This window comes from Sardina pilchardus, chromosome 14 (assembly GCF_963854185.1).
Source record: "Sardina pilchardus chromosome 14, fSarPil1.1, whole genome shotgun sequence".
NCBI classification, from domain to species: Eukaryota; Metazoa; Chordata; class Actinopteri; order Clupeiformes; family Clupeidae; genus Sardina; species Sardina pilchardus.
In genome coordinates this window covers 25,970,947-25,996,763 of record NC_085007.1, presented here as the reverse complement: position 1 = coordinate 25,996,763, position 25,817 = coordinate 25,970,947, and the positions used below count along the sequence as shown (strand labels likewise).

The 25,817-nt window shown below is 46.9% G+C and overlaps 1 protein-coding gene across 4 annotated transcripts; it reads left to right on the top strand.

Moving 5' to 3' along the window:
• The first annotated feature begins 812 nt into the window (after nt 1–812).
• Nucleotides 813–25,479, top strand: tnks1bp1 (tankyrase 1 binding protein 1). 4 transcript variants are annotated; one of them, XM_062555072.1, is made up of 12 exons: nt 813–968; nt 3,827–5,055; nt 6,039–8,127; nt 19,022–19,122; nt 19,657–19,858; nt 20,547–20,709; nt 21,296–21,426; nt 21,571–21,616; nt 22,072–22,205; nt 23,008–23,217; nt 23,704–23,801; nt 24,181–25,479. In XM_062555072.1, exons 2-11 carry the CDS (start codon nt 3,842–3,844, stop codon nt 23,773–23,775), a joined length of 4,362 nt encoding a protein of 1,453 aa, XP_062411056.1. In that variant the 5' UTR covers nt 813–968; nt 3,827–3,841; the 3' UTR covers nt 23,776–23,801; nt 24,181–25,479. The 4 variants fall into 4 exon arrangements, with proteins under 4 accessions (XP_062411056.1, XP_062411054.1, XP_062411055.1 ...); XM_062555070.1 differs by having other exon boundaries at nt 814–968; nt 21,571–21,628; XM_062555071.1 differs by lacking the exon at nt 813–968 and adding an exon at nt 2,699–2,934 and having other exon boundaries at nt 21,571–21,628.
• The last annotated feature ends 338 nt before the right edge of the window (nt 25,480–25,817 follow it).

Genomic DNA, 25,817 nt, shown 5'->3' with positions numbered 1-25,817 from the left:
AAAACCTCTTCAACTACACCCTGTTTAAAATCTTCATTTCTACTGTTTAGAAAACAATAGAGCGTGGCATAATAACAACAACGCCAAAGTTTTCCAAGAAAGAATGACTTTTGATTTCATAATGACTAGTGTTTCCCTCTGTAGCCTAGGTGAGAAGTGTGATGGAGAAAACATCCTCAGAAGCGGAAATAATCTCCCGCCAGATGTGGAAAGGGGTAGGCAGAACTAAATATCCTTATGGCAACCGTTCAAAAAAATCGACATCTTGCTCTGAGGCAACAGAATCTTGAACTTTTTATTTAATAAAATCGTCTGTGTAGGCCTAGCTTAATTTAATCACGAGCCTATTCGCATGATGCGTCAAATTGACTGAACGGCTCAATAGGCTGCCGTACGGATGGGGGAAAATATGATTTTGATCCTGATGTTGTAAGACGGTGTGCTGAAGAAAGCTGTTCAAAATGAAAGTGCTTGATGTCATGGATCATGTTTTGGATTCGGGTGATGCTGGACCCGCCTCCTGCCGAAATTCGAGAGGAAGGGAAGAATTTAACTTGAAAAGTTGCCAGTGATGCGTGGCTCTCTTAATTCACCTTGAGAAATATTTGTAGAGGTCCTTCTAATTACCAGCCACATTTGTATTAGCCATTGCGTTTGATGTCCTCTGGAGGATGCCTTCTCCTTTCTTTTCTGTTAGCAGTGGGTAAGGTCGAATCGTCCTAAACCTGTTTGTCCGGTCAGAGAAAACGAAAAGCTTACGTCCTGGGTGGGAGGGGCTCCAGACTCCTGCTCATACGCCTTGCTTGAGATTTCAAGGCAGTGGATCTCGCTATTTGTCAAATGTTTCTCAGTTACGCGTAGACTAGGCTGTGGCAAGTAATCACCTGGAACTAAAGAAAAGGGATTTACTACCCATAGCAGTGTTCTTACGCTTTCCGATGGAGTTGGATTAGGATTTCTTCTAACCGGTAAAGTTCGTTTTTGTCTCTAACTCATGGTTTTAGGTGATGTTTACATAAGCTGTCTGTTGGCTTGGGGCTGATAAATGTCCGGGTGGATATGAAACATCTGGGAACTCGGAACGGCCTGTGTCTGTACTCTGTATGCTGCTCCTCAATCTGGAGACTGTTGCATGTCACCCAAGCAATCTACGATGACAATTCATACATCTGAGTTTGTATGATAGTCCTTCTCTCTGTGTATGTATCCCACTCTTTGGGTTCATAGACAGACCTTTCATTGTGACCTGCGTGCATTTATCAGTAACTTATTAGTGGCAGGTGGAGGTTGGTTTATAGATCCAATGATGTCAAATGTGGCTACCTGTGGCTTAAACCAGCATATGGCAGACGTCTATAGGTCAAAGTTCTCCCCATCTAATGAGATGTTTATGAAAATGAGAACAATCATCGAATTCAAAGGTCAAGAGTTTTAAAGAGTTGATATAAAGAACACACACACACCACACTTAAGGACGGTCTTTTCCTTAAACCCTCCATAGTCAGTGTGTTTCTCTCCAAAGTCCCAGCCCACCATTCTCCTTGTGATCACATTATACAATTTAGGCAGAGCGAAGCATACCAGATTAGTGATGTTATTCGATCAACTCTCTGGAAGTTCGTTCAAAATATCTTTGCCCTCAGCTGGCCTTGCGTTGAAGTTTCCTTGATCAAAGAGCGCTCTCATTGGCAATCCACCAAACAGGAATTGGCTTGAATTTCATGCTCAGCAAATAGAATTTTCTGGCCCGGAACATCAGGAGGGTTAACAGTTTGTGGCTGATGAGAGATCCTCTGATTGCAGTGCTTATTTTTCCTCTAAGGCCCCACGGTGGTCGAGGAGCAACACTCCTGGGTCCTTGTCCAACAAAGAAAAGCAAACTCACATCCCTCGAGCATGGCATGCAATCGGGCATATAGTAAAGCCTTTTTAGGAGGAGGTCATGTTACTCGCTTTATACAGAGTGATTGCAGACAATGTTTTCAGCAGGAAGCTGCTTTCAACAGAGCTTTCCTTCAGGGTCTGTTTCTTAGACCGTGTACATCGTTTCACCCCCGAAACATCAGTGTGTAGTCGGACCGGTTGTGTCATGCTCCCGTACAGGAAAAACTAGACAGAGACAGAGGGTTTCACCCCATGATGGAAGGGAAACCGGCAACCCTGCCTTGCCTTAAGTGATATGGTTCATATTTGAAACACTGTAAATCTTTTCCAGCCTTTTTCCTCGTTTACACAACCACTCTGTCGACGCACACCCTATGAGCTATCCCTTTCCTAACTCCCATATTAGCGAATCCAGGTCGTATCCAAGTCTACTCAGGAAGTCATGCAAACAAAACATGCCTTGATATGAGTCATTTGTGGCTAATTGGAGGAGTACTGTGGGAAGCAAAGCTCATAACAACACACGCCAGGGAGACTCTGTGGTAACACTCGGCCTTCTTTTCTCTGTTTGCCTCTGTGTGTGTGTGTGTGTGTGTTTGTGTGTGCTTAAAACCGAGAGATAACAGATTAGGTTGTAACTTGCCCAGGGTGGAGAACTGTACACAGTGTGGCAATAGGGTTAGCCTCAAAGTTGTTCTGGATTGTCGGGAATCAGTTCCGAGTTTTCTTGCCGACACTACGACAGAAACCTCATTCTACAATTTGTTTTACCCAAATCCACCGTGCATGGTTTGCTGTGCGGTTAACAAAGGAATGTATTCTCACAGAGAAACAAAGGGCATATCTTTAGTCACAGCTGATTACAAGAGAAATTCTTGAGAAACAATGAAGCAATGTTTCCAGTGGTGTCATTCACTCTAGATATCAGGGTGTGATTCTTGCACATCTATTTATTTGGAAGGGTGATTTACCAATGCCTTCAAAAATCTGGCCTGACTAGATTGCACCCACCTGGCTTTCAAACACCTACATCCAGTTCAGGTGAGTAAGGTGTGTGTCAAACCGACCATTTTATTAAAGGCAAGCTACAAACAACAATGGGGTTGAGTTTATGGGAATGAGCAGTCTAAGGTCAGATCTGACTTAGTGTCATCTGCCTTGGGAAGTACAGTGTATGACATATGAACACTGAACACATTTTTGCATTTTATTGCGTTCTTTGAGTGCTTTGTACCAAACAGAGCAGAGACTTTGACCACCATGAAATATCTGTGTGAGCTCTAAGCTTTTCAAGCTTTTAATAGCAGTTGTGGTTGAACATTGTAGATGCACAGGAACAGAAAGTGTGAATATGAGTTCGCAAGAGAGCCATCGTTATGTCAAGGTTTATGTCAGGGTGTGTCTAAGTTCTCACAGCCAACACTTTGAATGTGAGATCTACACTTCCGAGTGGCAACGCCAAGGCCCAATTAAAGGAACCCCCTTGTGACACACATAACATTCCCACACAAAGAATGTATTTGGAGTAATAATACACACATAGCATCTCTCTCTCTTTCTTCCCCCCCCCCAGACACTCACACACACATACACATACACACACACACACACACACACACACACACACACACACACACACACACACACACACACACACACACACACACACACACACACACACACACACACATACATACACACATAATCACATTCCCTTTCGTTTACACAACATAACTAAGAAATGTAAACTAAACTAAAAGATTACAAGTAGAACATGAACTACATTATTTTTTTTCCCTGAAGCCTGGTGGGCATGATATCCTGTGCAGAGGCTGAGAACAAGCGATACCTCATTCATTGTTTATTCAACTTAAAACATACAGCTGACACAGCACCTGGAGTGTCTCCCCTTAGTTATATTATTTTTCTCTTCCTTCTACAGGTGTTGTGTGTAGACATGGCTACACAGGTGGGAGTAAACTCAGGTGAGAGCGGGCAGACCTCCTCTCCGGGGGCCAGAAAGCCCAATTTAGCCCCTAAACCTCACCTCATGCCCAAGCCTTTCACCCTGGAGAAGAAACCCATCCGTCAAATATCCGCTCCAAAGCCTTCAGTCAGTAAGCCAGCCCTGCAAACCACTGCCCCAGCTAAGCCGGTGCCAACCACTACCCCAAAGCCCACTCCGAATGTCCCAGGGAAGCCAGGCATTTCCAGTAGCTCTCAACTAGAGGTGACTGCTTCCACTCCAGCAGTCAGTCCTAAGCCTACTCCAGCTGTGGCGCCAAAACCAGAGAAAGCCATTCGCGATCCAGTTGTTGCGGCCCATGCTACTCCAGAAACCACTGCCCCAAAGCCTGAACCAGCGAGCCTCTCAAAAGCTCCCCCACCTGTGGCACCAAAGCGCACACCTGTCGTGCCAACCAAACCAGACCACGCCAACGTTGTCAAGTCAGACTTGCCTAAAAGTAGTGATAACAGCGAAGGTAGTCCAGTCACCACAGCAGAGACGAACCTACCAAAGACCACTGATGCTGGCGTGAAGCTAAGAACCAGGGTTAAATCTGTAGGTGCGTCAGATCGTCAACAGCATGAAGAGGCTCTAAAAGAAGGCCAGGAACCTGACATAGCTGAGTCCAGCCCAACCACAGAGACCTCAGACGGCAAGACCAACCCCCGATGGCCCCGCAAGCGTCTTTCGATGGAGCTGACCTCCAGGTTCGAGTCCCTATCCGTCCCACCTGCAGTTCCCCTTCGGCCAAGCAAGGACAACAACCAGGAGCGGTCGGGCAAAAAGGAGACCCCGACCGTTGCCCCGGGAGGGCTCAAAGACCGAGGATCCGATGCGGTTCAGACCCCTCCAGAACCGGACCAGAAGCCCAAACCCACTATGGTGCCCAGGAGAGAGTGGCGGAAAAGCGAAGAGAAGGAAAACGAAAAAGAGAACGAGACAGAGAAAGAGAAAGAGAAAGACAAGGACGACTCCGGTGGCGGCTCCATTAAACGGCGCATCAGCATGCTGTTGGACTCCTCGGCGGCCTCCCAGCAGCGAGAGTCCACCAAACGAGAAGAGCAACCGCCAGCGGAGTCACCTGCAGAGATCTCTGTGGACGTCAAGCAGAGGATCAAAGAGCTGAAACTGGACGTTGGAGCGTCACCAAACACCACGAGAGGGTAATTTGAGTCTTCTATTTTGACGCCTGACTTTACACTCACAGGAACTTCAAGGACCTCCCATTCTAATCCATAGATATTAATACGTCATTTCCCCCTTTGCACCTGTAACTGCTGCAAAGCTGCACTCCATTGGGAGGGTTCTCCACAAGATTTTAGAGCATCTGTGGAAATTGATTGCCGATTCATTCAGAAAGAGTATTTGTGATTTGTGTAATTGTGAAGCTTGGCTTCTAGTTCATCCCAAAAGTGTGTGATGGCATAACCATCATCAGTTGAGAAACTGTCTATGGGCTAGTTAGTTCTTACACCCCAAACTCACTCAACATTGTCTTTATGGACCTTGCTTTGTGCACTGTGGTAGAGGCATGCTGGAACCAAAAAGGGCTTCCCCGTAATGAAACATAATTGTCCAAAATGGCTTGAGACACTGAAGTATTACATTTCCCTTCTCTAACCTCTGAAAAACAACCATTATACCATTATCCCTCCACAAGCATGACTTTGCATGTCTCTTTGAGTCCACCAAGCAAGGTCCATAAAGACACGTTGAAGAGATTTTTAGTATGGAAGAGCTTGACTAACTTGACTCATCAAACAGCTTTGAGAGGAACTAGAACAGACATCGCAAGCCAGGCCTTCTCGGCCAACAAGAGTGTCTAGCCTTACAAAAGTGGAAGCTGTTTTAGCTGCAAAGCGGGGATCAATTTCATATGAATGCCTATGTCTGCAGAATGGGATGTTCATTGAAGTTCCTGTGGGTGTAATGACAGGCATCCGAATACTGTTGTCCGTATAATGTTATCATGTGATTCATCAGAGCATTCACATGTCATAAATCAGACTTTCTCATGTGCTTACTGAACAATATGTGCCTGCCTATGCCAGTTATTAAAATCACTATACACACACATGAGACTGAACTGAATGTGGATGCTAATTGCATTTAGCGCTAGACTAATCGCCTTTAATTGTGTTTGCAGCTCTCCAGCCCAGAGACCATCAGAGAAATCGCCCGGCGGGTCTGCAGAGCCCTCAGCCGAAGGAGGCACGGCGACGACCCCGGTCCTGGTGGAGTACGCCGTGGACAGCGTACCTGCCGTAGGTGTGGTGTGTGCGGTCAGCGAGAGCGTGGCTTTGGCTCCGCTGGAGGACAAAGCACAGACCCTCCGCCGCTCTGGAGGGCCTGGTGTGCTGACCAAGCAGGAAGAGGAATCGTCTGGGGAGGAAGATGAGGAGGAGGAGGAGGAGGAAGAGGAAGAAGATGAACAGGTAGAAGGGGGAGAGGAAGCCATAGAGTCCAGCCCAATGCCTCTCTACCGAAGAAAGGGTCTCTTTGAGAGAGACACAGAGCGGGAGAAGGAAGAGAAGGAGCGAGAGGAGGAGACGCTCAGGCTCAGGCAAAAAGAAGAGAAAGAGAGGGAGAGACTGAGAGAGATCGAGCAGGAGAGAGAGAGGGAGAGAATACGGCGGGAGAAGGAGTGCAAAGAGGAGGAGAAGAGGAGACAGAAGGAGGAGGAGGAGAGAGAGAGACTCCGAGAGGAGGAAAGGAAAAGAGAAATGGAGGAAGAGATGGAAAGGCAGAAGAAAAAAGAGGAGGAAGAGAGGCTAAAGAAGGAGGAGGAGGAGGAAAGAGTGAGACTGGAAAAGGAGAGAGAGAGACAGAGAGAAGAGGAGGAACGAATAAGATTGGAAAAAGAGAGGCAACGGCTGAGAGAAGAGGAAGAAAGGATTAGGTTGGAAAGAGAGAGGGAAGAGGAGCAGAGAAGACAGAAAGAAGAGGAGGAAAGAATACGACTGGAGCGGGAGAGGGAGAGAGAGGAGGAGATGAGGAGACAAAGAGAGGAGGAGGTGAGGAGGCAAAGAGAGGAGGAGGAAAGAATAAGGGTTGAAAAAGAGAGGGAGAGACAGAGAGAGGAAGAAGAGATGCTGAGGCTGGAAAAAGAAAGGGAGAGGCAAAGAGAAGAGGAGCGAGAGAGAGCGAGACAGAAGGAGGAGGAAGAGCGACTGAAACAGGAGCGAGAGAGGGAGAGACAGAGAGAAGAGGAGCTACGGAAAGAAAAAGAGGAGGAAAGGATGAGACTTGAACGAGAGAGTGCAAGACAGAAGGAGGAGGAAGAGCGACTGATACAGGAGCGAGAGAGGGAGAGACAGAGAGAAGAGGAGCTACGGAAAGAAAAAGAGGAGGAAGAAAGGATGAGACTTGAACAAGTGAGGGAGAGACGGAGAGAGGAAGAAAAGTTGCAAGCGGAGAGAGAGAGAAAAGAGGCAGAAGAGAGACAGAGACAGCTGGAGAGAGAAATGGAGAGACAAAGAGAGGAGGATGCAAGACAGAGGGAGGAAGAAGAAAGACTGAAGAGGGAAAGGGAGAGGCAGCGAGAGGAGGAAGAGAGACTGAGACTGGAAAAAGAGAGAGAAGAGGAGAGGAAACGACAGCAGGAACAGGAAGAAAGGGACTGGCTCGAAAAAGAGAGGGAGAGACGGAGAGAGGAAGAGGAACGACTCGAGAGAGAAAGGCAGCGACAGAGAGAGGAGGCAGAGAAGCAAAGACTGGCTGAAGAACAGCAGAGACAGCTGGAGGAAGAGAGGAAGAAGAAGGAACAGGAGGATAGAGAACGAGCCCTCGAACGAGAGAGAGAAGAACAGAGACAGAGGGAGCAAGAGAGAGAGAGAAACACTATGAGAGAAGAAGAGAAGCAGTCAGCGCCAGTGAAAGAGGAGGTGGCAACATGCGATGATTTGATCAATTTTGACATGGATGAGCCACCGTCCGCCCCAGCGGCCGAGTCCGTCCCGTCCGGTGCTGCCTCCCACACTGCCCCCCCGCTGGAGCCGGACGTCACCTATGACAACCACTCGGCTGGGACGTTCCGGAGGTGGGGCACCAAACCCAGACCTTCACGCAGACTCCCCCAGGATGAGAGGCCCTCTGCTGGGGTCGAGGTGTCTGTGGATGGAAGCCCCCTGGATGATGGCCAGTCTTTGATTGCAGCTGAGCCGCGTGCTGCAGAGCCAGAGCTCAGACAGCCCACCCTGGCGCCCTCTGCTCAGGAGGAACAGGAAGAGACCAAGGTAGGCTTCAATCAGTGTCTATGTGTGTGTGTGTGTGTGTGTGTGTGTCTGTGTGCCTGTGTGTTTGTGTGTGTGTGTGTGTGTGTGTGTGTGTGTGTGTGTCTGTCTGTCTGCCTGTGTGTGTGTGTGTGTGTGTGTGTGTGTGTGTGTGTGTGTGTGTGTGTGTGTGTGTGTGTGTGTGTGTGTGTGTGTGTGTGTGAGAGAGAGAGAGGGAGAGAGATTGATTGAGGATGAGTTTTTAATCCTACATGTACTTACTTGTATGACAGAGAGAGAGAATGCATTGTTGTGATTGTGGCGCAAGATAGAAAGTTGGTATGACGGCCACAGCCTGAGGGAAAAAAAGAGACAAAAATTTGGGAGGGGAAAAGACCTAGGGAATGAGACAGATAGTAAAGGAAACGATGGAGTCCATGTTGCCAGATAAGTGATAGGCTGATAAGCCTTTTAAGGGCATGCAGTTGGCCTGGAATTTCCCACTGGTTTGACCTGGTAGCAGCATGGCCCCATGATGTCAGGAAACTGCAGAGGGAGTCACATGCGCAATGAATACGTGGATTAACGTTTGACAGAGAGTAATGAGGGAGGTGTTTCACTGAAACTCACAGAGCAAAACACACACATTTACATACGCACGACACACACACACACACATACACACACACACACACACACACGGGCGCATGCGTGCACACACATGCACACACACACGCACACACCCACATGCAAGAAAATGCACACACACAGACACACATACACACACAAAGTTGACAAAATCATGATATGAACCCTTATCTGCCCTCGGCCACTCCTTATCTCTAACTGGCCTACACCAATCACAAACAACAGTTGTATTTTAGTTAGTTAGCTGTTTTAGACAAGACCTGTGCACGGATCACAATCCCCAACCACAGAAGTGCCAAAAGGTTTCACACACGGACATAAAGAAATGCCTAAAGTACACACTCAGGGCCTCTCCAGTGCCATTTTTAGATGTGCTGAAATTCCTGTGAAGGACGGATTCAACAAGAGTAGGAAATCCTGACTAGAAAAAAACAAGGAAATGGTTTCCCGGCAGACATCTGCACTGCCCTCTAGTGGGAGATGTCCATCAACAGGAAACGTTTCCCTGAAGTTCTGAAGTGTTTTTGTTTTTTTTATCAAGTTTTTATCAAGATCTACCGAAACTTGATCTGCTATGTGTCTACCCTACTGGCCTCAGGTGCCCTTTGGTACCTTGCTGTGTGGGATGAGCACCAAACATTTGTTGCCATTTTCCAGGCAATGTACTTTAACCAGTAACTAGTGCAATAAGTATCTCACATACTAAGGATAGACAGAACTGTGTGTTAATCATTGTTTTATTTTATCTATATATCTGACTCGATTGGATTTCTTCCAGCCTCCTCAGTTGTAAACTGTCTGTTGGTTGAACACATCAGACAAATGAGCTGATGTAAGTGGCTGCATGTAAATGACTGATGCAAATAGTTGGCCATAATGGAGAAGATGAGATAAGTAACTTAGAGTAGTCGCCCTTTCTGTAGCACTACGCTTCTTGTGGAGTTTCTTTTCATGTTTTTTTTTTTGGTTGTTGCTCTTAGCTGAACTTTATGGTTGCACATGATGAGGACGCTAACAATAGCCCACATTAGCTGCTCACTTTAGCTGCTGACTGACCCTCAAAATACAGCTCTTCTGTGGTTTTACCTCGGGTTTTTTTATGTGTCTGAGAACAGAAGGTAGCCTAACCGAAAGTATGTGTGTGCTTGTATGTGCCTGTGAAGTGGGTGATTGGACAAATTTTGCGTGCAATAAGCCACAAAAATGCTGAGTGTGAGATAAAATGGCTGATAGGAGGACATTTTTGCTTGCCCATTTAAGGACGTGTTTCTATTTTCATCTGGGTCGAGTCTTGTGCTTTGTCGCTGACATCTGCTCGCAGTGTTGGGACGAAGGCAGAGATGGCTGTGGGAAAGGATGGGGGCAACATCTGGGCTTGTCATCATCCTTTTCCCCTTCTCTGCTTATTCCTTCATTTTTCCTTTTATTGCTGCACTCAGCTTTACGATTACAAATAGTAATATTAACGTCCGTGCCACACTGAAAATGCTCCACTCTGATTCGCCGCCGGTAGGCGTCTCTACATCAGAACGCCCAAAGTTATGTCGCCATTTCATCTCATCATCATTTTCACATGTCAATCATAGCTCCGGTCACTCCTCTCTTATCCCTCATTGGCTGGTAGACGTTCCTACATGGAATACCCTTAAGCCTTCATATGATGTTCTTTATCACCATTTTTGTGTATTAATCATAGGTACTTGTTGTCACCCATTATTTTTTTGGAACTTCTTTTTATTTTGTTTTCACATCAGTCATACAGTGCACCAAAACAAATTCTCACATGACAAAGTTGAACGTATATGTCAGGTTCAGACAGGTAGTCCAAGGCATAGCCCTCAAGGATCAAATACTTAAAGATAGATCGACATCATTCAAGCTAGTACATTGTTATTCTGTCCCTAATTCTTAAAGAAGTAGTCTACTCAGATGTGGCTGGGAGTCATGACTAGTAGTAGTGCTTCTATGCAGACGTGCAGAATCTCCGGGGAGTGCTTGATGTGTAAACAGCAGCTGGGCTGTTAGAGGATGTGCTCAGGGACACATCCCTGTTGGGTTCTCACAGAGAGAATGGGCCAGGGGAAGTCTCACTGAGAGGACAGAAAGACGAGAAGGTCACTCAGGACAAGATAAGGTGGACCATGTGTGTTAACAGAGATGACGCCTTTGGTGAGAGGACACTGAATGACTGGTGAAACATGTGCTTAAATGGTGCTCACAGGCTATGCATGGATAGATTATATTGACTCAAGATCTAGTGGTAGACGTATATGTAACAAACAACAGAGAGGGCAAACTCGTCAATCATCAGAAGAAAAGAAAGAAATCATCTTTGTCTGGCATCGTCAGTTAGATGAGGTTATTTGTGTGAACAGTAGAGGGCACTGCTGCATATGTTTTTTTTGAGGAGGGCATTTTTTTCTGTGACTTCCTTTTGGGGGAGGAGTAGGGGATGGGGGATTGCCTCATGTTTATGTCTCGCAAAAACTAACAGCATTTAGCTGTGTTTTGGAGTGGTATATCCCCAGTCTTGTTACAGTCATGATCTATTTTTGATCAAATGTTTATTTAACAGTTGCATGTCAGATGGTGACAGTGCTGTGGTATTTGTGTGAACCTGGTGTGAGCTGGTAAGCTGTTGAACTCCTCAGTGATGTCAGCTCAATGTCACTTGCAGACAGGCAGGGGGAAGTCATCTCTGTAATGTGTGCACAACATGTCAGACGCCTATTTGGCAGACAGACCTGAGGTGGCCATTAGACTAGAGTGGATAGACAGACACAAATATGGAGCGTCATCCCTAGCAAAGTGCTGTTTGTGTAGGAAAGTTCACAGTGTTTGCAGTCCGAGCCACAGCATTTTCTCTCTTTACCTCCCTCTCCCCTCCCTCTATCCCCCTCTCCTCTGTGGCTCTTTGATGCAAGCATTGCATAAATACCAAACATGGTCTCTCATGGAGACTGGTTTCTCCCTCTCCTGGGTTCCTAGCCCCTCCCAGACTCCTCCCCTAGCTAAACGAGTGCCTCCTCCTCTTTCTCTCCTTCTCTTTTTCATTCTTTTCCTCCCCTGGCACTCTCCCCCTCTCTTTTATTCTCCCTCTCTCTCCCCCACCTCTCTCTCTATCTCTCTCGCTCAATGTGCAAGCAGAAATGGGCCTGAGAGAGAGAAAGAGAGGGAGAGAGAGAGAAAGAGAAAGAGAAACACTGCCATGCCAAGACCCATGGTTCACACCTTCCCCCTCCTCTCTCTCCCTCCCTCTCTCATTGCCACAGACCCCCCCCTCCCCTCCCTCCCTCCATCCATCCCTCTCTACCCCTCACACACAGACAGTAAGTTCTCTCTTCCACACATTTCATTCACTCTCTTCTGCACTCTATGGAAAGTCCTGAACACGCACGCAGCCGGTAGGTTGACGTGTGTGTGTGTGTGTGCGTGTGTGTGTGTGTGTGTGTGTGTGTTGGCGGGGCCGCGCTCATTTGGAAGGAAGTGGAGGTGCAGGAGGACGGCCCTCCTCTCTTTTCCGGTACCTGCCCCTACCTGCAGCAGGGAGAGGCAGGAGAGCGAGGGCAGAGCGAGAGAAAGAGTGAGAGAGAGAGAGAGAGAGAGAGGGAGGGAGTGTGTATAGCTTGTGCTGCCGGGAACTTCTTGCAGCTGTCTGAACAGAGTGCAGCTTTGTATCTGCGATTCCCTCTCCTCTCGTCTGCCTCCTTCAGCTGTGGATCGGAACGAGATGGACTGAGACAGAGAGAGAGAAAGAGAGCGAGAGCGCGAGTGGGAGAGAGCCAGGAAGGAAGAGGAATAAGGATCAAAATCCATGGCCAATCCATACCTGAGCTAACATTTTTACTTTTGATCTATCTATTCAACTCCGGGATTTCACTTTTCATGTTGGACTTGGAGAACACAGGGGAAGCGACGGATCTCCAGGTGCTATATGCCAATTCGTCTCCTCAGAGCGCAGCTTGACAGGTTGGGCGTGTGATTGGCGGAGGGAGATAAAAACGATGATACAGAGACTGGAGTGACAGTGATTAGAATTTATTGAATAGAAAATGTTAGATAGATAAACAAAGTGAAAACTGATTGAGGTGGTACAGATCAAGTGTGTGGTTATTGTGTTTGTGCTGTTTACTTAGGGCAGAGTGTCGGACTATTGGACCACATCAGCTGTTATCGCCGTGAGACTGTATGAAAGTTTGTTGACTGTTTTCCCCTGGCAAACAGTGTTACGGTCAGGCTTACGTTGCATATTTTACTGCACAAATGAACGTTTTCTAAACCCAGGCATTAAGTCATTAGTTAAACTACTTGTACGTCAGAATTGACTACCGAGTGGCTCAAAAGCTAGGAAGAGGCCCGTTGAGAGTTAACCAGTTACCTAATTGCATTTTTATGAGAAATGATTAACCCGTTGTTAAAAACCCTAGGGAGGGCTGTTTAATTGGACGCAACATTGTCATTGGTCAGATTTGGTTTTCACTGAACGAGATGACAAGACAGGATCACTGGTAGACGTGTTTGGGAGATGAGCTCATTGGTAAATGCGGAGACTGCACCGGGCAGCTCGGAGATCTTTGTGGACATGAGGACATGGCTTCTGAAGAGTCGGGCATGACGCACCCCGTGTTGTATGTGACACTGAGCCGCATGGATACGTCTGACTCGCCGAAGAGACCTTGTGACTGAGGCATTCGCTGAATGTAAGCAAAGCGCCGCCACCGGAGCATTTGCGGCCGAGGCTTTTCTGGGAACAAAGCCTCTACACACACACACACACACACACACACACACACACACACACACACACACACACACACACTACGCACCTCGGAGTGTTTGGTTCATGTCTACAACTGACTCAAAACAGACTCAAAGCCATATTGGACCTATTCTGTTGAAACTCTAGCTGGAGGACCAGGAATTGAGCAGCCTGAAGACATCCAATTCATCTGCAGTGACCAAGGTTTTTTTGGAGACCCCTCCACTCACCACCACCCTCAGGATGCAGTATCTGGGGGATAAGCTGACCACTGCCCAGGCCCAGGTGACCGGCTGGGTGGGCAATGTGCGGCGCTCCCTCCAGGGGGCACTGGACGTGGTGTCGGGGGCCCTGCAGCAGCGTGGCCCGCAGGGGGCGGAGGAGGCGGAGGAGGTCGACGACGACGACGCCGGGGTCGGGGGGCACGGAAGGTTCCAGAGGGCCGTGATGCCGCTGCGCAGCTTTGCGTCCCGGAGCAGGCGGTCACTGCGCAGCCTCTCGCTCCGCGGACGCCAACGGCTCTCGTCGCGGAAGCGGCCGGCAAATGGGGATGCTGTAAGGCACCTTTTACAAACGCACACACACACACGCACACACACGCACACACACACACACACACACACACACACACACACACACACACACACACACACACAGTCTCCTCAGCCTTCATCTTATTTCTCTCACTATCTACCACCTTGCCTATACCCTTCTGGAGGCTTAGGCTACTGCAGAGTTTGTGTCAGTGGCTAGGAATGTTGTTGTTTGAGGAGGTACTTCTTGAAGCTGTTCACCTCAGTCACTTAAGGTTTTGTGTTTATAATGCCACACTACTTCACATTCCCAGGGTGCCCAAGTTAAATTAGTGAAATATGTTGTTTGTGTTGCATTTAAGGATGCGTGCGTGCACGTATCTGATCCTACAAGTGTGGATTTTACTGAAAACATGTCAACCCCCTTGACAGATGAAGGCAGTTATTATGAGGCAATTTGTGTGGAGGATTTTTTGCAGATTCAGATAGCAGAGGGATGAGTCCCATGCCTGAGCTACAGATTCAGGCTTGTCCGAGGCAGAACTTTCACTTCTGCTGCCAAAGCCGATGCTCAACACAAGCGATCCCCACTAATTGCCCACGTCCTCCACTCCTTCTCTCACGTCACTCTCCTCCCTCACCTCACCTACTCACCAGACCCTTTCCTGTCCCTGCCCCGACTATCTTCCCACTCAGAGCCAGAGGCGCATCTGTCTGTCTGTCTGTCTGTCTGTCTACCCCTGATATTACTGTATGTAGCTTATGCAAGTAGGTTTAATAGTTACAATGTGAACAAGTTAGTGGGAGGCTGGCTGTTAGTGGTTCCTGCGTCTTTTCCGTAAGTCCGCCAACCGGAAGTCCCTCACAGTCCGTCTTTCAGCGTGTCTCTCAGTATCTTCTCAACCAACGCCCTCTTATCTGTCCTGCTCCGCAGTCTGTTGCCGTCGAGGATTCTTGAAATAGTCCTGAGCCGACTTCTCTTAACGGCTTTTACAGCCGCACAACTCGAGCCATTCATCAGTGTGCCCTGGGAGGCTTAAAGCGTCTGCTTGCTTGAAAGGAATCTCCCACAGCGATTGGAAATACAAATTGAATTGCATGTGACAAGCCTCGCTACTATGTGAAAGTGCAGTGCAGAGCATATCTCTCATTTGTGCCCTGAAGTGGCACTCATGCATTCAAGACTATGGGCCACAGTGCTTTATCACAGTGTAACGTGTAGTTGACTGCAAAGCCTGGGCACAGCTCGGCATCTTGAATGTTAATTATAATGTTTAATGTGGTGTTTATTGACGCCATTTTTGTCGGTCTTTGGTATTATTTGCCCTCAATGGTGCCTTCCAGGCAGCGCTGCCCTCAAGGCACTACTCCCCTCAGTTTAGGGGTAGGATGAGGGTTGAGGGGGTTAGGGTTAGGAATAGGGTAAAGGTAGTGCCTTTTAGGCTGTGCTGCCTGGAAGGTGCCGTTGGGGGCAAAAAACACCATTGAGCATTTTTGTCGCTGCGGACAAAAGCACGCACCTGCTAAGAATTATAAACATAAACATCTCTGAGAGAATGTCGGCCATTTTTAGCCGCCAGGATGGCGCTGCAGAGGTATGTCCTGCCAGTCCCAGAGCATGGAGCAGAGGGATGTGGAGAATGTGATGAGCGTGTCAGCTAGACAGACTGACAGAGAGAGAGATGGAGAGAGACAGAGGCAGGAAGTGGTCTGGTATCCGCTGGCCTGTCACAGGGACACTAACAAAGGCCAGTGCACAGACACCAGAGACCTTCAAGTGTGCTGAAGGGTTGTTATCTGTGAGAAGGAGCGCCACATGTCTCTGTGTGTGTGTTTTTGTGTGTGTGTGTGTCTCTCTCTCTCTGTGTGTGTGTGTGTGTGTGTGTGTTTTAAGATGCTACTCGTGTTTTAAACACAGCACCACAGCGTTTCCTCCACTGATATGTGTGTTTGGGGGGTGGTGGCCTTCAATAGTTCCCTAAATAAATGGCGTGCACTTCCTATGCCTGTCGTTTTATGAGCTGTTTTTTTAACCTTCTGTTGTGTGCTCTTCAGTGAGCCTAGAGGAGCTCTTTCTGAAGGACTTTGTGCTTCTTTGTGTGGGACCCACCACCATGCTGTCTCTCTCTCTCTCTTTCTCTTTTCCCCCTCTCTCTGTCTCTCTCTGTCTCTTTCTCTTTCCCCCCTTTGTTTGTGGGTGGTAGGTAGAGCTGAACATCTGTAGGGTGGGTAGATCTCCAGAAAGACTAGAATATTTGTCCTATGGAAATGACTTTGGGTGCGTGAGTTGGTGCCAATTTGTGTGCGTGTGTGTGTGTGTGTGTGTGTGTGTGTGTGTGTGTGTGTGTGTGTGTGTGTGTGTGTGTGTGTGTGTGTGTGTGTGTGTGTGTGTGTGTGTGTGTGTGTGTGGTGAGATAAGAGGCCTCACGGGCTTGTTTCCATATGTATGTTTTTATTCCTGGAATGTTTGAGAAGGGTGGAGATGAGGTTTTGAGTGCATGTGTGTTTGTGTGTGTGTGTGTGTGTGTGTGTGTGTGTGTGTGTGCGCGCGCTTGTGTGTGTGTGTGCTTGTGTGTTAAGGAGTCTGCTACTGAGATTCTGAAGAGCCACCTTTGTGTGGCTTTGATTGCCCAAAACACTAGCGGCCTCTGTATGACAAAGCTCCCACAACTGAGGATACGGGGCGTCTCGGAAGAGACTTTTGTGGAATCCTGCGCTGTCTGAACATGTCAAGCCCCCTCTTCTCCTCTCTCCTTCATCCCCCTCTTATTTTATAGTTTGTCTGGTCTGTATGCTCCTCCACTCATCTATTCACTCGTTTCCATGAGTGCCACCTGGAGAAACATACCGGTGATACTGAAGTGGGCTATTACTCTTCCAAAAAGACCTTTCTACAGTACTGAAAGTGCCTTTCCCTCAGAAGCACAGATAGATATTTTATGTCTCATTATCCGAATATATCACAACTTTATAGCTGTTAGGTGTGGCTTTTTAATAAAGGCTTAAAGAATGAGGCGGTGGTAATTTAACAGCAATGAGTCATTATCTGGCAACCTTGATGTACGATCTGGCAACACTGCCTCGTGCTCCGGCTGCTCTGATTCATGATCTGGTAGCCCTGTGTCACAATCTGGCAACCTCAACTAATGATCTGTCAGCCGTGGGTCATGATCTGAGCCTCCCCAAACTGGTGGCTGGTGGCAGGGGTGGTCTGGGTGATTTTGGATGGTGTGGGTGGTGGTGGGTGGCAGGGGTGGTGTGAGGTGGTGTGGGTGGTGGTAGGTGGTGGTGGCTGGTGGTAGGGGTGGTGGCTGGTGGTGGCAGTTTGTCCACAGGAGCAAGAGCAGCAGCAGCAGCAGCAGCTGCGTCAGTGAGGCGTTGCTCCCCTCCAGCTCGCCTCTGTTTGTTTTTGGTTTAGTCATAAGTGCCTTACATGGCTGTTCTGCCCAGACACAGAGAGAGAGTGCAGGAGAGAGAGAGGGAGAGAGGGAGAGAGTGCAGGAGAGAGGGAGAGAGAGATGGAATGGTACGGAGAGTGTGAGGCTAGAGAGGGTACAGTAGAGGGAGGAAGGGAGAATGTGGAAGAGAAAGAAGGAAGTTGTGTGTGCATTACTGGGGAGATATTTACATAGATGAACTGTAAAATAACGTCACTTTCCCCCCTCGTGGCTGCAAATGGCGGCTCCCTTTGAAGGGCTGCCTGTGTCTCGGTGGCGATCGCTGCTCCGAGGCCGAGCCTGGCTTACCTGCCGAACAGGAGCGGCTCAGTTCCTGCTGGTTCCTGTCTGACCACGTGAGCCAGTAGGCAAATCAGCCCTCTATGGGCTGCATTCATACCAGCCCGAAGGGACGATAAGGGCTGCGTTGCAAATGAAGGGTGTGTGTGTATGTGTGTGTGTGTGTGTGTGTGTGTGTACAGTATGTGTGTGTGTATGTGTGTTTGTCAGACTCTTGTGTCTGTATCAGAGTCTGTGTCTGTGTCTGTTTGTGTGTGTGTGTGTGTGTGTCCATGTGTGTGTCAGCAGTTCCAAGGTGCTGACACCATAGCAGGAGTCTGTGCAGATGCATCACATCACTCCTACCTCGCTGTCACTGTTTACGAGGCTGTGTGTGCAGTTGCCCAGTAACCGGCCGTAGATGCATGCTTTGGCATGTGTTGCCCAGTTAAACAATCGTGGATTGAAGGGATATTACAAATGTGTGTGCGCCAGTGTGTGTGTGGCATTCTGTAGAGCGGTGTGTGTGTGTGTGTGTGTGTGTGTGTGTGTGTGTGTGTGTGTGTGTGTGTGTGTGTGTGTGTGTGTGTGTGTGTGTGTGTGTGTGTGTGTGTGTGTGTGTGTGTGTGTGTGTGTGTGTGTGTGTGTGTGTGTGTGTGTGTGTGTGTTGTATGTGTGGTTGCGGTGTTTATTGAGGACAGCTTGCCCTCCATGACCACCTCATTAAAAGATGCACGGTTCGCTGCCTGTCTTTCTTTCTCTCTCTCTCTCTCACCCTCACTCGCTCTCTCTCACTCACACACATACAGTACACAACACATGGACACACACACACACACACACACACACACATCTACTGTTCATTCTGCAGTGCCTTTCATTGCTCCCCACACACTCCTTCACTAGACCTAGGATATATTGAGTTCCCTCAACCAGTTAGACTTCCCCAGTATGGAATCCCCCAACAGGACCCTGAGTCTGCCATGACCACCTCACGCCTCTGGTTCTCGCTAGCATCTGCTGGTACATGCCTGCAGCCAGGCAACTAGCCCATTGTGTTCCGGTCTGTTGTAGCAACTGCTCCAGTTCCAGAGTGTCCGGGGGAACTTCCTGTCCCACTCTGGGCTATGTCTGGTGGTCTAGATCAATCACTGCAGGACCTCAATGTGGATCACATGTGACAGTTTGTTATCTCTCTTTTTTAATCTCTCTCTATGTTCTCCTTCTATCTCTCTATTTCACTCCATTATTCACACACTCAGGAAAAGCTCAAAAGTGCAGTGGACGAGTCCAGGGTGCAGGACACTGATGCTTTGATACCAGATTCCGAGACCCATGACGACACCCAGGAACCAGACAATAGGTGAGCGAGCATGCCAGCAGCCCAGGCTTCTGTTCTCTCCAACAGCCTGTTCAGAGCCCACTAAAGCTCCTGCATTTTATTTGCCACAACTCTGAGGCTTCATCAAAACCTCTTTTTTTCCTTCCGTCGCTATTATATAAAAGTTCAGATCCTACTGGATCAGACTGTGCTTACCATTATTGCATTAAGTGATCATCTCTCTTCAGTCATCTCTCTTGTTCCTCAGGTCATGAGGTTCTGGAGCGCTCAGTTCAGCTGAATGCGCTCATTCACCTCATAACGTGGCCTGTGTGTGAACTATTAGATTGTTCGCACTGTCCTCTTGTGGTGATATGTAAAATTGCAGCTTTTATGTGGGTTTTTTTAGCATAACAAATTTCTGAATGTATGTTGCTTTGTTCGGAATGTTATTCCATTAATGTGGGTGAACTTTTGTTCTATCTGCACTGTTAGTGACCTACAGACAGATGAGAGTGTTTCTGAACTTTTTGTTCATATTCTGTGTATGTGATATGCTCTTATTTGGTCTTTTAGCCACACTGCTGAAAGAGCTAAATCCCCAGAGATCGTCGTGCCTGAGGTCACAGCCACTGAAGATGAACCTGAGGCTGAACCTGTGGCTGAAGCTGAGGCTGAACTTGAGGCTGAAGATGAAGCTGAAGATGAAGCTGACATGGTGGACAATGACCTTCCCTCAGAGCCGGAGCCAGAGCCAGAGCTCCCTCCCTTCCCTGAGGTGATACTCTCAGAGTTGCCAGCCACAGTGTGTGTGGATAAGATGGAGCATGTTTGATCTGTACAGTGGGGTTTTTTTTGTATGAATGGGTGTGACATCCGGCAGCATGGGTGTGGTATGCAGTTGTTGGTGTGTGTGTGTGTGTGTGTGTGTGTGTGTGTGTGTGCGTGAGTCCATTAGAAGTGTAAACGCATACATTGGTACCGAAATGTTTAGGTTGTCTACCGAATGTACCAAATGCAGTCTTAAGCAGCAGTAATCAACAGCAGACTTTTTTGTGTGTGTCTCAAATTTGAGTTCCCACATAAATATTTTAAGTGGCGGATTAGATTAGTCAATTAATGTAAAAAAAAACATGACATCTTTTCAAAATACCATTCTCTTTCCGCATCAGCAATATTGTCAATGAATTATAGGCTAGTAGCAGTACCACACTGGAAATTAACCAAACCGTGAAACGGTTGTGTACCGTTACACCCCAAGTGTACCCCAAGTGTACTGTACGACTGTCTTGTCGGTCTGTGTGACTTGTGGACTCAAATGAAGATGTTCTGTGTGTGTGTTCTTCAGGTGGACTCAAATAAAGATGTTCTATGTGTGTGTTCTTCAGATGGACTCAAATAAAGATGTTCTATGTGTGTGTTCTTCAGATGGACTCAAATAAAGATGTTCTATGTGTGTTCTTCAGGTCACGACGCCTCTGCTGGACTCCACGGTTCAGCGCTCCAGAGTGGACCTGGGGAAGAGGAGGAGCACACGAACACGTCCCCCCAAAGCCAGTCGCCAGAGCGCCGCCATGCCGACGGTAGAGGAGGGCTCCGCCCCTGACTGGAGGTTCTGTGACAGCGCAGGTTGGTTGCTTTGACAACGACAGTGGACAGTGACACAGTGATTAATTCAATCCATTAGCCGTGAGTAATGTGGTTGAAGTGGTTAGGGCAAGGTGCAAGTTAGAAGGAGTATCAAAAGGAAGTCAAGCCTGTTGAACCAGCATGGCAAACTTAAGCCAGGGCACATTCCTCAATTGACAGTAGAAACTATTACGCTGGTGTTTTTGATACATTGTCTTTTGGTCTATGTAGCCTACATGTAGGTCATGCAAGAGATGTTTTGCATCTGGATAGCTGACACAACAAAGTTCATATGTAAGACTTTTGCCCAGGCTATTAGTGCACACAAACAATAGATCGAAATATCTCTGAAGTCAGGCTACTTCATGATAACGTTTAGGCCTTATTTGTTCCAAAAACACAGGGAACCATGCTAATTGCTGGATAATGGTTTCCCCAGTATAGATAGGGAACCAAATTATTGGGGCTCTGAGAGAATGCTTCATTGCCGTCTTTAGTTTAGTTTCAGGGAATGTACTGTATGTTATGCATGTTTTTAGTAATAGGGTGATGGTGTTTTTCACACAAAGATCTTTCTCTCTTGTAGATGGAAAAATGCCTTCGTCTAAAGAGGAGTCCAGCTCCGAGGATGAGCAACCTCGAGAGAAAGAGGCGACTCCTACCCCCTCCCAACCTCACAGAGTCGCCCTGCCAGGGATGGACGCTGCCTCCCTGAAGGTAAGAACTAATCGTTTCATTCACATACATTTCATAGTTGGGCTTCATGCTTGTGTGAGACTAAAAACAGACTTATTCAGTGTACAGTCTGCTTCATTGATGTGGACTCATCAGGGAGTTTGTTATTTTTTATGTTTCTCTCAGGCTCGTCTGTTTGGGAGCAAGAGACGAAGTGGGGAAGGAACAAAAGGTGTGCGCACTGGTAAAAACACTGATGTTTTCAATACTTTTATTTCTCCGTCTATGTCTGTTATATGTAGGACATGTTTTGCATTGAATTTTTGTATCCAGATAGCTAAAACAACAAAGTTAATTTTAATACTTCTGGCCAGGCAACAAACAATGGATCAAAATAGTACAAAAGTTAGTCCATGATAATCTGTTTCCCATTCTATGCTGGCAGAACCTTGGTCCAGCATCGTCCAGCTTATTAATGTTGTGTTGACTACCATTGTATTTTTCCACCCATTTATTTGGAAAACATAAGGCTTAGACATTATTGAGGATGTGAGAGAATGCTACATTGCTAGTTAGCAACTGACGTTCCATTTTTTGTTTAGTGTCAAGGTAGGCATGTTATATATGTTTTTTGGTAATAGTGTTTGTGATTTTTATTTTTAACACATAGATCTTTCTCTCTTGTAGATGCGAAAGTGCCTTTGTCTAAAGAGGAGGAGTCAAGCTCTGAGGATGAGCAGCCGAGAGAGAAGCAGGCGACTCCTACCCCCTCCCAACCTCACAGAGTCGCCCTGCCAGTGATGGACGCTGCCGCCCTGAAGGTAACAACTAATTACCGTTAACTAGGAACCGCATTCTACAGGTGGACCTGGAGGAGGGTACTTCCCACATTAAGTACACTTGCTGGTAAAAGGAACCTGTGAGTGGTCAAACTGGTATGACATTTGAAGCGGAGGAGGTATAAAATGCAGACAGATTGCCTGCAGAGTTTGGATGGTTTTGTGGTCTGTGAGGTAGTGAGTGTTTGCTTCTTAGAATAATGATGGAATATTGAAAATAAGAAGATTGTAACTGGTTGTGTTATTATCACTCATTATGTTAACCATTCTTGATGTCCATCTCTAATGGTTGAAAAGCTGTAAGGACACTATGAAGTGTGCTCTTCCTGACAATTATTACAAAGCTCTCTGAGCTTGAGATAGTTGTGCCATGCTGCCACCTAGTGGTGAATAGTGGAGATTATGGACAAGTTCTGAAAGGGTATTCCAAATGGTGAAGTGACAAACTCAGAGTAAGTGGTAAACCTCTTGGTAAACCTACTTGGAATACCCCCCTGGTGCAACTATGATCTTGGTCTTGTAATTATTATGGCATAATGTGAGAGTGATGTCATCTAAATTAAAGCATGTCCAGACACAAAGTAATAGAATGCTTTTCCATATTTCATTCACAGTTGAGTTTCATTGTTGTATGAGATCAAAAACAGACTTATTCAGTGCACAGTCTGCTTCATAGATAGATAGATAGATAGATAGATAGATACTTTATTGACCCCAAAGGGGAAATTTGTTGTTCATTGATGTGGATTCATCAAGAAGTTTTTATTGTTTACGTTTCTCTCAGGCGCGTCTGTTTGGGAGCAAGAAACGAAGTGGGGAAGCAGCAACAGGAGGAAAAGGAGGAGGAGGAGGAAAAAGGAGGAGGAGGAGGAGGAGGAGATGGAAGAGAAGGAGGAGATGGGGACAGTCCGAAAGACGGAGCCTCCCCATCACCCCCCGTCCCGGCTGCCCGCTCCCCCCGAGTACCGCCCCCTGTGGGAGCAAAGGAGGGAGGGTAAGAGAACACCCCACTCTCAGGACATATCATTAAAGCACTGGTAATCCTGGTGCAACTGGCGGATTAGTTCCATGTGTGGCTTAGCCCTAGCAGGCTAGCATGGCGTGCTGTTTATGATTATTTCAGTACTTTGGCTTTTTTCTATATGATTTTATAATCTATAAGTAATCCATTTACAGGATTAGATAGATACATTTATTTCCCTCATGGTCAACATCAAACAAACACAACAGAAACAGAAATCACATGTATCTTGCACTGCTGTGCACTGCATAGAGACCCAACATGCACTCCTACTGATGCCTTGCAGTTAGTACCTTTCGAAAGATGGTTTCCACAAAAAGTCTTCTAAGACTAAAGATCCTAAAGAATTCTCTGAGCTCTCTGAAATCAGCCTGCATATCATTCCTTATTAACATAGCATGTGGACAGAATCTCATTATATAATATTGTCCAATGACCTTTGACCTCTCTGACCCCCAGGAGCAGCCCCTCACCACTGTGGCTGAAGGAGCTGAAGTCCAAGCAGCGGCTGAGCCAGCATGGTCAGCCTGACGCCGACGTGTAATCTGGTCCAACAGGTAAGACTTTAGCTCAACCACTGGCATTTCCATAACATATTATTTGAAATCAATTTCTGGCAGTCATTCCACACACAGTATGTTATATTTTTAAGACAAATGCCTTGTAGGTGGAGACATGTTTGACAATAAACCCATAGTCTGACTCTGATAGAATGATTGATAGAGCAATAGGGCCTCTCTCAACATCCCTCCTCGATCCTTGATGCTCGGTCCTCCCCTGATCTATAACTAGCACTGGATAGACTATCCTATTGTTGCCGCCCCATCATTCTATGTCTAGATCAATGAGAATGAGGACCGAGGAAGGAAGGGAGGATATATAAAACACAAATGAGAGGCACCCAATAGATTCACCTTTGCCTGTGTCTGCCTACAGGAAGTGACATCAGAAGATGGTGCCTTGCTGAATCCCAGGTGACACCGATGCTGCTGCTGCTGCTATCGCTGAGCCTCCTTCCTGACCGCCATGCACCGTGCCTTCTGGAACTTTCTCACGAGTTGACCACCCATAGCAGGACAGTGGTTGGGGCAGGGGGCGACCTCCTCTTGCTCAGTACCATCAGTGGATCCCTGGGTTTGCGACCTCCGGGTCAAAAGGTTACTCAAACTTGAAGAGACTCTACCATCCAAAAGGACTGACTGACGTGCTGGGACACAACACAATGCTAAAGGAGAAGAGATGTGGATGCAGTGAAGACCACATAAGACCACTTTAGTCTTCTTCAAGATGCACTTTAGGGAGATGAGACCACAGGACTTTAAGTGCCTCCAAACTGAGTTTGGTTCTTTTTTTAATTTTTTGTAATCCTGGATCGAAAAAAAAAAATGTATATGCTTTGCGATGACTATGCATTAAGCAAGCAGGTAAACACCACGTCAAACCTCTGTATATTTGCAGATCTCCACCATAGAATACATATTAATCACTCTTGTCGTTATGTTCACTTGCTCTTGTTGCTGTACATACACATTCCCATGTCTGTTGAGAAGCTAACGCAAATGAATGCTAAAGCTAATTCAGTCTTTTCCTATATGTGCCAGTAAGAGGCCTTCTGTGCCCAGTGTTTCTGGGTCTATCAGTCTTGAGACTGAGGGGTGCAGGATGAGGTAGCCTCATATCTGATCCCAGGTCAGCTATTCACATCCTGCTATGCCAAATGGAGACAGTCAGTCAACCCCCCCTGTCCCGTTCGCTGCCATTATCTGTGTGTCTTGCCATTCTGTCCCAGCCAGTGCCAACTGCCACCGATGCTGGCGCTGATGCAATCGCTGGGCACTCCCCTGGCACCACTCTTAATCCAGTTTCCAGAACCGCTGCCATGCCACTGCCATGGCGTGAGCACTTTTGTTGAGACCTCTGATTGGCTGCCATGAAAATGATTCATTTGTAATTTTACATCAAGTCCGACTCGTTTGATGACTGAGTGATTATGGATCATGAAAATGATTCATTGTAATTGACATCAGTCCGACTCGTGTGATGACTGAGTGATTATGGATCAAGGAATTGTATTTTACTTGTCTTTTGACTTTGCTAACTTCTCTGAGTCTGTCATTTTTTCTGCAAAGCTATATTTTTTCTGTCAATAGGGAGACATTTTACATATGGATGGGTAATATATGTATTTTAAAAAGCAATCATGGGAATTCTCTATTAAAATAATTTTGATGGGGATGTGTGTCTATGTCTGTTTTAGTTCCACACTGCTAAATTCTTTGTCCTTAATTTTCATACATATAAAACAGTAAGGATTTAAGTTTAAGGGATTTCCCTCTAACGACTTCTTCCTTTGGAGAGATACTTCCTCAAAGAGACATGTCACTTTATTTGAGATCAGAGGTTTATCTCTAAGACACAGACTCAGATAAAGGCCCAACTCCCTCTAGCATTCCCTGGGTTATATGCACCTGACTTTCATGGTATGAATAGACTATTTATGCACACACATCTTCCAGTTTAAATAATGCTAAAATGGCAATAAACTTGACATTTTCCCATATTCCAGTCAATAT